Source organism: Lipotes vexillifer, unplaced genomic scaffold, assembly GCF_000442215.2.
Source record: "Lipotes vexillifer unplaced genomic scaffold, Lipotes_vexillifer_v1.1 scaffold1012, whole genome shotgun sequence".
NCBI lineage: Eukaryota > Metazoa > Chordata > Mammalia > Artiodactyla > Lipotidae > Lipotes > Lipotes vexillifer.
Genome location: NW_006775534.1, coordinates 1,014,407 through 1,025,800, shown reverse-complemented (window position 1 = coordinate 1,025,800; position 11,394 = coordinate 1,014,407). Strand labels below are relative to the sequence as shown.

Genomic DNA, 11,394 nt, shown 5'->3' with positions numbered 1-11,394 from the left:
GCCCGGCTGCTCTGCGGCGTGTGGGATCTTCCCGGCCCGGGGCCCGAACCCGTGTCCCCTGCATGGGCAGGGGGACTCTCAACCGCTGCGCCACCAGGGAAGCCCCAGCTTCCTATTTTATGAATTCTAATTCAGTAGGTTTTCTTAAAGAGCACACACACACACAGCATGCAAACATCTCCAGCCTTTCGGAAAATCCACTTTCTGCACACTGATTAAAATTTTTATAAAAGATTCCTTTTTCCTTAACTTTCTGATTCCAAGAAAATCAGTGTCTTTGGGGTACAGTGTCTCCCTCCATGGAAGGGCAGGGAGCATATCCTTTGATGGAGGAACCTCTGCATCACTCCTCCCATGTCTGATTTCAAAGAGAAAATCTGGATGAATCAGACATATACGGCTCAAGATGCAGAATACATTATTAGGCAAAACTTGCCAGCAGTGGCCAGCAGTGCAGAGGGAGAAGCAGAGATGTGCAGATCTGAGGGCTCCCCGGGCACCTGTAAGAGCAGAAGGTCGGTCCTTTCCAAACACGGGTCAGGAAGGCCGAGAGAAACACCCGGTGCCTTGGCTGCATCCACACAGGCCAAGCACAGTCATTAGCAAGGAGGGGGCCCACGTATCTGGACAAACCTGCTCATTTATTTAGCTCATCAATCCTACTGCACGGTTTGAGTGGGAGACCGTTCTGCTACCAGGTCGGTTTTCTCTTGCTGTTGATGGTTTTCAGAATGTGGGCTGACTCTAATTGTTCCTCTCCCCGATGCCTGACCTTCCGGGACGGCCTGAATGGGTCCGTTCCGTGAAAGGCCCGGTGCGTCCGATCACAGCGCGGACGACCACCCCGGAACGGGAGCGGACCCGCACTGGCGCTGAGTGGCCTTCGTCGCCAGCACAGCGCCTCGGGGACCTCGAGGAGCCCTCCGCAAGGCCGGCTTCTGCAGAATTTCAGCTCTGCGCTTTTGCAGAGATTGGAGCCAAAGCAAATGACACTTGTGATAATGAGGAAGCCAAGACCGATGGGAACGGTCACATCAAAGCTGTGCCCGCCTTCCTAAAACGTCTTTGAACACGTTATGGAGAGCGGCTGTGCTTTCCAGCGAGGGCGACGCGGGCGCCTCACGCGTGTTCGCGCGCGGGAACCCGAGCCCCTCCCCCACCGGCCCGCGCCGAATTCGCGGGGTCTCACCCAGGGCGGGCGCCGGGGTGGGGCGGCGCCTGACGCCCAAGCACTCCAGCTTCGCCTTGCGAGACCCCAGCCCGGCGTGCCAGGCGACCGCAGGGACCCCACGCGGAGCCCCGGACGCCCCTCGGGTGGGCCCGACGGCGGACGGGGACAACGGGCCGCGTCCTCCAAAGTGAGTGGCGTCCGGACGACGGGGGACCCTCCGTGCCCCGGCCCCGCCGCCGCGCGGATTAGGAGCCGGGGAGGATGCGGTGGGCTGGCCTCGCTTTTCACATCCCCGCCCCGACTTGGCCCGCGATGTCTGAGGGCTGCCGAAACGCGGGTGGGAAGCATTTAGGGGTCGAGGGCAGGGGTCCCTCAGAGCCCACTGAAGCGAAGGCCCCGAAGACGGCCGCCCTGGAGACTGAGTGCCTGTAGGCGCGGCCGCCCGGCCCGAGAAGGTGCCAGGAGGCTTCCGCCCGCGTCCCCCCTGTGTCCCCGCCGCACCCCACGGCCCTCTCCTCCCAACACGCGCCCGAAACTCGGCCTAGACCGAGCCTAGGCGTGCAAGGGCGCCCCCTGGCCCGGGGACCCCCGCGGGCGCCCACGCGCAGACACGCGCGCACTCGCACACCGCCGGGCACGCTCGCGAGCCGCTCGTCCCCGCGTCCGGGCAGCCGGCTGGCGCGGGGGGCGGGGCGGGCTGGCGCGGGCGGGGAGGAAATGCTGTTAATAGGGGAACGCGAGCCGCTCGTCCCCGCGTCCGGGCAGCCGGCTGGCGCGGGGGGCGGGGCGGGCTGGCGCGGGCGGGGAGGAAATGCTGTTAATAGGGGAAATGCACACGAATTGCCCGGACGGACGGCTTTTGATGTGCTCCTCGGGGCGGCGCGGCCCCTCCAAGCCGGCGAGCCCACCCGGCGTGCGCCCCTCGCCGCCCGCGCTCCCGGGAGCGCAGCGGGCGCGAGAGCCAAGGACGCGCGACATTGATCTCGAGCGAGCAGGAGGCGGAGGGTCTCATCCTGTGCCTCCCGTCAGGCAGCTCGCACGGAGCCCTTTTTGTCTCCCTCCACCCCCAATCCCCTGGGCCTGCCGGCTCCCCGATTCCCCCAGGGCGGGTGGGCAGGCCGAGCCCTGCGGAGGGTGGTCACGCCGCCCGCGCGCGTTCTCACGAGCAGAGGCCGCCTGCTCTCGGCCTAATGTATGTACACATATAAATATAGTGTTCGTCCAAATGACATTCCGCTCACTCTCCCTCTGGTCCCCGCCCTCCCCCCCTTCTTTTCATCATCAGCAAATAAAGATTAGCTGGAAGATTATAGAAAGCGTTTTCAGGCTGGCGCTGATCTTTATTCCGGAGGCTTTGTGATGATATTGATGATGATGATGGTCAAGTGGACAGTTTGATTTTTGTGTTTGGAGCTAGTTATAAAGAATCAATATTATATCAAGGGGTAACTTTCGTGATAAAGGACTTTAACCAGTCCGGCTATTCATCATAAGTCTGTAGCAAGCAGATAGGTCAAAAGAAATTATATTGCACTAAAGAGTGAGTCTTCTTATCTCTCCCATACCAGGGGAATAGGGACAAGCCGATCGATACAGTAGCTGCTGTATACTTCTTGCAATTATCAATAGCTGATTTCGCCTTTTGAGGCCTGCATCTAATAGTGCAAGCTAATAATAATCGTTTGAGCCTCCCTATGGGCAAGGGAGTCAAAGTTTTAGCTGGCCATTATTTATGGAATCATACATGCTGGAGTGCCCCAGCCGGGCCCACATGCAGCCCACATACGCGGCTCAGTGGTCACAAGTACTTTCACATGGCTTTGCGTCCCTAAGTGTGAAGACGAATGGCTCCGTGCCGATGTTTCCCTGCGTGTGCCATAAAAAGACATGGAATGTTTGCCTGTGATGCCTACATGTGAGGTTGTAAGCCGACCCGTAAAGAACATACAAGACAGCTTCAGAGCACACAGACCTAGATGGATTTATATATTACACACGTGGCACCTATCTATAAAAATATTTAGACATATTTATCTCAACAGCTTTGAAAGCAAAGGGGGTGACAGCGGGAGTTGTGTGCAATGTGGGCACGGCAGTTAGCTATATGTTGGGTTATTTAAGGAGAGCATTTTATTTTTACGGGGAAAGTGATTTTCAAATGGGTGAGCAAGACGCTCAGAAAAAAAAAAAAACATACGTATAATTTTTGGCTACACGTTTTCTAGCCCAGGCCCCCGCCCAAATGTAATAGAAAAGCAACATCTTTATAATTGGCACTTGACATGCTGTTTGCGTTGGGCTGTGGTACACCAAGCACAGATTTCCTGTTGATGGAAACATTTATCATCATGATTGCCCCAGAGTGGCAGGTGGTGTTATCAATTACCTCTTCTTACCAATAATAATATTAGTATGGTAATATCTTTGCTCAAGTGAGAACCAATTAGCACTCACTTGTCACAGCATTAAAGACACAGAATCAAGCTGGATTTAATGCTAAGGACCTAAAACAAAAGTTGGGGTGGGGGAGGAACCAGAGACAGGGGAGAGAAGGCCAGGGAGAAAAAGAAAGGAACTTTGATTTGGGAGGGAAAAAAGAATGAAAAGAGAAAATAAAGCTCTAACATTTGAATACTCTCTTTGTATAAAGTAGCTGGGGAAATAAGCACGTTGTAAATAAAGTGCCAAATGCACCTTATGCAAAACTGTCTTTTGTGGATGGAAAGCCAGTAGCTTCAGTAAACTGGGACATTAAAACAGAAGCAACTCTCCAACATTCCCTTGTCAAATCAATCTTGCAGATAGGCTTTCTGTTCTACCTGAATAAATGATACAAATTAATCAAACACCTAATTATACGTTCCACAAATGTAAGATACAGTATTAATTTGTAAATAATATTATTAAGTAGACAAAATAATAACGTGTCGCCTCCTAAGATGAAAACAACATTGCAAGAGGAAAGACAATTAACAAATTAGATTTAATTATAGGGAAGAAAAGCAACTTTTGTTTTTGCAAGCGTGTTTAGGTATCACAATATTTTAATAGACAGTGGTCATGTGACGGTAGGGACTTGTGTGTCACCAGCGCGACTCGGTGTCTGCGCCTCTGATGCACAGCTCCGGGGGTCCTCCAGTCTGGGCGTGACTGGAGGACACATCCTGTACCTCATCTGTGAAGATATTCTGCTTGACACGTTGTCGCCTGGCGATAAACCTATTGCTGGGACTCAAACTTTAGACGCCTATGCTTTCATTAAAACTTGCTGCGGTAAATAAAAACAATTAAAGTTTCAGACCTTAGTGGAGGGAGGTGAGGAAGGGAGAACAGGTAACTCAGAAGGTAACTCGCCTTTTATTTTCGGCCTCTACTTTTATTTTTTTAATTTTATTGATCTTGAACACCCGAATCAATTTTTTAAAAGGTGCGCCACACAATTTACCGATCCGCACCATTCTGGCAGTGGCGGAGAATTTGTGTAAGTGCCCCTTTCACAGCCTCCCTGGCTCTTTCGTCCAAGTCTTTGCTCCATCTTCTCAACGAAATCCCAGCGTGGAGAGCGCGGGGGCCGAGGTGGAGCCCGCACCTTCGGCCAGGCGACCCCACCGCGCGCGCCCTGGGCGGGGACCGCACCCCACGCCGGGCCGGTCAGACCGCGAGCTCCGTGTCCTGCTCCGCGGCCGCTCACTTTGGGGGAACCACTGCGTTCACCGCAGCGCCGAGCCCAGCCTGCTGTGTCTCCGCACTTACAACGCGCAGCGCGGGCGGGCGCGACACCTCTGCAATCTGACGGCTCGCTTCTTACAGATAAAGGGCCGGGGTCTCACTTTCGCCTTCGCTGGAGGGACTTAAGATCCTCCCCAGGGCCGCACACCGTAGAAAATGCAGAGCAAGTCGACGGAATTAAGCAGTGTCGTTCACGAGTCCGGGAAAGCCCTAAGGAAATCGTGCCAGTGTGTCGGAGAGAGAGTGGGGGGCTGGGAGGGGCGGACGAATGGCTTTAGGAACAAAAAAGGTGGGGCCGGTGCGTGCAAAGCGGCCCAAAGAGGAGGAGTCGGTGACACCGGGCCAGGAGGCTGCCGGGGAGCCGGGCTCGGGCTTCCTCTGAGGGACTTCGGACGCCGCGGGAACCTACGTTTGCTTCTTTTCCACAAAGGGTCGATTTTTGTAAAAAGAGGGAAAAAAGAGAGAATTAAGCAGGTCACAGCAGGCAGTGCACCTTTAACCCGACGCACCGACGATCGTTTTGTGTTCTTTCTCTGCTGGGAAGCAGACATCTACCTCTCTGCTGCGGCGCTGCAACTTCCCCCAACTCTTGTCCGTCCTGTAAATTCTGCAAGAAGCTTCCACTCTCTACCACCGCCCTCCCCCACCAACACACGTCCCTTCCTCTTCCCTTTGCCACTCTTTTTCCAGGAGAGTTCCTGGCCCGCTCGCCCCAAATCCCTGGCTGCAAACTTTTCACTGCCGAGCGCCTCTGCGCCGGATGCGAGAGCGTCCCCAAAATGCTTGCAGCATTTGCCAAAGTTGACAGCGCACTAGCGATACAGACCTTTCTCCCCACAGCTTAACTATAAAAGCGCTACCGTGGTGTGTGTGTGTGTGTGTGTGAGGGAGGGGGGGGGTAACTCTAGATTTCGAACATCTTTCAGATGTCATTTTTTTCTTTTCAAAAACAAAATTTCCTAAGTGAATACGCCTGCCACCAAACAGCAAAACAAAACCGACCTTCAGGGATTGGTTGGGAGGAGGGTGGCAAAAGTGGCGGCGGGGTCTCTTTGGAGATGATTCCAACCTGTGCACTTCCCTTCCTCTGTATGATTTTCCTGCGCTTTTCCTGGAGCCCAAAGCTGTTGCTTCGTGAAACTTACACAATTAGAGGCGCGCGGGAGAACCGCGGCTGGGTAGCGGGAAGATTCAAGAACGGAAAAGCAGCCTTTGGTGAGCCGGGCGAGCGGCGCAGGGCCGGGGTCCAGCCGGGGCGGGGGGTCCCCACTAGTCAGAGCCCCGCGCCCAGCCACGCAGGGAGATCGCAGCCGTCTGGGCGTCCGGGGCTGTGTGCTCGCCGGCTGTTCCCCGCCAGCACGCGACCCTGGGGGAAGCGCCGGGAGGCCACTGTGCCAAAGCTTCGTACCAAACAGGGCCACTTGTGAGGACAAAAATAATAAATTTAGGAAATGAAAAAAGACACGCTGGGGCGGGGGCACAGGCGCAGGCTCTGCGGCGACGGGGCCTGGAGCACATCCCAGCAGCCGCTTGCGATGGAGCACACGCGCGGGAATGAGCGCGCAGGAGTGGGCGAGGGCGCGTGTGCACGGCTGCGGTGGGGTGCGCGCGCGGGGGCGAGGGCGCGTGCCTGACAACCCGCGAAGCGTGGGTGCGCGTGCGGGAAGCGCGCGGAGCCGGCTGCCCGGGGATGCTGGGCCGGTCCGAATGTGCGCTCCCCCTCACCTGCCCTCCCCCCACATCGCCCCGACAGTCCTAGAACACGGGGGGCCGCGCGCGGGACTTTTGTGGACTTGGAACTTTCAGTAACGCGGTCTCGGGGCTCCCTGCGCCCCCTGCCCACGCCACAGGCGCCGCAGGACTGCACGCCCCAGGAACTGGTGGGGGGGGGACACCGGAGCCCTGTCATCCCCTCCCTTCCCCTGGATTTAAGGAGCCGCTGGCGGCGGGGAGGCCCAGCGGGCGGCCGAAGGGCCGAGGCGGCCGCGGTGGCGGCGGCGGGCGGGGCGGGCGCTCAGGAGTCAAGGGGCCCGGGGGGGCGGCGGGGAGACGGGGGTGGGAGCGGAGGGGAGGGAGGACGAGGGGAGGGGTGCCCGCTCCGGGAGGGGCGGCGGGCGGTGGCGGGGGGGGGCGCGGCGCGGGGCGCGGGCGGCGGCGCAGACACTCTATAAAGGGGCGAGCCCGGCGCGCCGCCGGAGAGGCGCCGCGCGGACGCCGCCAAAGTTTGCTGCCTGTGTCCGGGGCCAGGCGGCCGCCGCGGCCCGCGCCGCTCCCGGCCCGCCGGGCCGCACCGGGGCCGAGGAGCGCGGAGCCCGCGATGTGAGGCGGCGCCGGCCGCGCGCCCGGGTCCCGCAGGCGCCGGCCCCTCCTCGCCGCGCGGCCGCTAATTGCGAGCGCGGCCTCATTTGCATAGGCCGCCCGAGTCCGCTGGAGGCCGGCCAATCGGCGCGGCCCTCAGCTAATGGCCATGCATTATTCACTAGCCTAATTGCTCAGCCCCATGCGCGGCCCGCGCAGCCGCCGCCGCCGCCGCCGCCGCCCGCGCCCCGCGCCCCGCGCCCCGCGCCCGCCCGGCCGCCCCGCGCCGTCCCCGCTGGCCGCCGCGCTGATGCCGCTTCCCCGCGCGGGGCCCGCGCGCCGCTAGCAGCATGTCTCGGCGCAAGCAGGCCAAGCCCCAGCACCTCAAGTCGGACGAGGAGCTGCCGCCGCCGGACGGGGCTCCCGAGCACGGTGAGGGCCCGCGGACCGCGGCGGCGCCCGGGGGCCTGGGGGGAGCGCGGGCGGCGGGCGCCGCGCACCGGGGAAGTTCCCCGGCTCCTGCGAGCCAGTGTCTGCCGCGCGGCGCTCGGCCCGGGCGGGCCTGCCCGGGGACCCGGTCCTCCACCGGAGCGCGCGGCGCGGGAGTGCGGGAGAAGTAAACTTGGCTCGGCCGCCCGGAGTTGAGCTGCGCACGGAGGCGCCACGGCTCTGGGACCGCTCGGAGTCCGCGCTGCCCGGCGGAGGCCGGCGGGCTGAGCCGGGCGCTGGCGGGAGGGGCCGCGCCCGCCGCCTCCGCGCCGCCTCTCGGGCTCCCCGCGCCCGGACGCTGGGGCCGGCCTCGGCGATCGCGGCGTCCCCAGGGCGGTCGCGGCGGCGGGGACGCGTCCGGGGCTCACCCACCACCGGACGCGGGCCGGGGAGGCCGCTGCCGGGACAGCTTTGTTAGGCGCCCGGCGCTCTGGCCGCTGCGCGCTCGGAGCGGGTCCGCCGCCCTGACCCCGGCTGGCCAGCGGCCGCCCCGTGTGCCCGAGGGCCGCGGAGCACGCGAGGTCTGGGCGAGCCGACAAACCAGTGATCCCATTCCGAGGAGAGTAGGAAGTCGGTGTCGCCTGGCCTTTCCTAATGGCCGCCTTGGGAATTAACCCCGGGGTGAGCTGCGCAGCGGCGCGGGGGGGTGGTCCTTGCACGCGGTAGGACCCCGGCACGTTTCTGGTGCCTCTCGGTTTTCTGGGGCCTCTTCCTGTTCTTTTGGAGGCGCCGCGGGCAACTCTGCAGCCAGCTGGCGGGTAGGAACTTCCTGCCCATCCAGGAGGGAAGGTAGGAGCCACGAAAGTTAGCGCCCGGCGAGGAGCCGGCTGGCCGTGGCCGCGCCCCAGCCCGGGAAGTTAGGGCCCCGGCCCCTCCGGCCTCCCGCTGCCGGTGGGTCCCCAGGGGGCGGGAGGGGCGGCCGCGGCGCGATCGCGGGAAGCAGGGCGACCCTCCACTGCCCCGGAGCCCGGGCATCGAGTAGTTTGTTCCCTACAAAATAGGCCGGCCAACTTTTTGGATTAACCTATTCTAAGTGGTTTAGAGCAGATACGCGTCTTTTCGCTTTGAGAATTAGCCTGCAGAAAATAAACAGTTGAAGAGTTTAGCGTGCGGTGTCGTAAAGTTTGCAAAAGCCGGTGTATACGTCCGCATCGGAATGGAGAACGGGAGTAAAGACTTCTTACGCGCCTGGGGATTCAGGAACTAAACAAAATTTGAGAACTCGTGAGGGTCTTTTTGTCGCAGCGGAGGTAAGGGAGTCTTATCTGTGTCGCCTGGTCACCCAAGATTAGAACGGGAGATATGCTAAAAAGAAACGCTTGCATATGGTGGGTAGATTAAGGACAAAGAATCTTTTTGTCATGGAAATGGATTTTTTTTTGGTTTTGTTTACTTCATCACATAGAATTTCTCACACTTGGTTTGTTTTCTATTGCCCTCAATGACTACATGGTCAAATGAATGGATTTATTTCTGCCGAATGAGAAAGACAGTCTTTCCTTCAAAAGAACTACATTGCATCCCAGTGAGGAATTTTAAAGCTTTATTATTGTGGCTCCTGAATAGCTTAAAATCGGCTTTCACAGCCGCCCCAAAATGCAACAATGTAAATACTTCTCAGCTTTGTAGGGTCGTTATCAAAATGTGCAATGTCTCCTTTTATTAAAGCATATTTTAATTAATAGAGTAAAACCCCTTGTATTTAACAATTAACAAGCTGAGGCACTGCTATTCATTTTTAATTTCACTTCAGAAATGAGAGCGTGGTGAACCTCCTAGTGTAAGCGTGTGGAGGGGTCCAGAGCCCTTATTTGAAAACCTAAGATGGAGTAAATTATTCACAAGTTCTCTTTTGAATTCCCCTTGTTGTTACTGAATTTATTTAGGGGTGAAACATATTCAGGTTTTTTTTTTTTTACCCACCGTGGGATTAAAGTTTCTGTCAGGCTGTGTTTTTCACAATCATTCAGAGTTGTAATCAAGATATTGCCACAGTTCCTGATCATATTTTGCAACAGGCCAAAAATAGCCTGTCTGGGGCTGAGCCTTAGTCAAAGTAGTGTGTTCCCTCGATTGTTCGGGCAAACTGTTTAAAAAATAGTTCTTTCTGATTTAATTATTCTGAAGCTGATTGTTCATGGAGCATAAAAGATAGTCTGTTCTCTCTTCACTTAAGGCATGTTCACGTATACATTGCTCTATTGTACTGACCGTCATCAGGAGAACTAAGTAAAATATATTTTTTTAAGATAAATGGTTGTGAAAACTAAATTACTCCAACGTGAATCAGATATTCTCAAAATTATATTTTGTTAAATGCAGTGGAAATAAACAGACTATGCATGAAGTTATAAGTGAGCTAAGTTAGTTTACAGTGTTTTAGAAACGAAGTAAATAATTCCTTTGTATTCCTTTCGATGTTACATGTTAATTAAAGCAGTAGATGCCCGCAATAAAATTGAAGGTTCTTGAAAATGATATGAAACACAAATATTCTATGCAAAAATTTTAGTATAATATGGGGGGGAGGCAGTCACATTAATTTACAGTAAAAGACTTTATTTCTTTTTTAAAAAAAAAGAAATTATGACTATTATCTTTCAGCCTTTGGTTTTTAGGCAAGCAGTGAAAAGATAGCTGTCCAAAAATGCTTCAGTGCTCTCCAAACCTTATTGCAGGAATGAAATATGATGACATATGTAGAATGAGAAAAAGTGATAAAGATTTATGTTAAGTTCTAAAGTTATCCTGTTGTCAAAATGTGTTTTAAGGATGACTGGGACTAAACTTACATTCCCCCTAGGTACTGTCTTTTAAAATTGCAAATTGTTTCATTCCTGTTTCTGAAAATTTAGAAATAAATGGGATGCAGCTTTAGGATTCAGTTAATTAAATGTATGCCACAATAATGAAATCTTTTGAGCCAGCTGAATATTTTTGTTCTAAGAAAAATTAATTAAAACTTCTAATGACGGAACAACACTTACACTCCTACTAAGAGCTTTAAAAGGTGTTTGTTGCTGTCCTTCACTGGATAAAATACAGCTTAGGAAGGATACATTTTACTGTCCTTAGAAGGAAAATATGTATTTAAGGAGAAACAAAAGGATGTTATAATTTAAAGCAGTTTGCCATCCTGTATTTTGTTTGTTTTTATTTTCTGCCAACTCACAGTTGCGTGGCTATCTTAAAAATCCTTTGAAATGATCCTGTGATTTAAGACTTTACCAGTGGTGTTCGTAGGCCGTGTTTGAATGAAGGGGAGGAAGGCGCCCAGCCCTGGGTGGGGAGATCTTTTCTCTTTCATCTGTCTGTGCGTGGTTTGCCTTCAGAGCTCCGGGCACTCACTCACTTCCAATTCAGCATTCCAAAAGGAAACAATACAGAAGCCACTTTCTGACATCCCTAGGCAGACTGCTTTTTCTGAAACGTGAAAGGTAAGGAGTAAGTTAAGCAGGGAGGGAAAGGAAAGGCAGAATTTGCGAACATTTATTTCTTTAAGTGACATTGAAAGTCCTAACCTATTTAAAAATGCATAATTTGGTGGCCAGTAAGAAGCATGCCAATTAATTCCCGCCTTACAGATAAAGAGCTGATTATGTTACAGTTAAGGGATTTTTTTTTTTTAGGCACATTTAAACTTCCACGGTCTACTCATAATGCAATATTTTTTGATCTGTTTAGAGCCAGAGAATGAAGAGGGTATG

At 55.0% G+C, this 11,394-nt stretch overlaps 1 protein-coding gene across 1 annotated transcript in view; it reads left to right on the top strand.

Annotated features, from left to right (window-relative positions):
- The first annotated feature begins 7,548 nt into the window (after positions 1-7,548).
- Positions 7,549-11,394, top strand: part of SALL3 (spalt like transcription factor 3) — a 17,027-nt gene continuing 13,181 nt past the window's right edge. The window contains exon 1 of the mRNA XM_007449963.1: positions 7,549-7,630. Within this exon, the coding sequence (XP_007450025.1) occupies positions 7,549-7,630 (82 nt within the window). The remainder of the gene's footprint in view (positions 7,631-11,394) is intronic.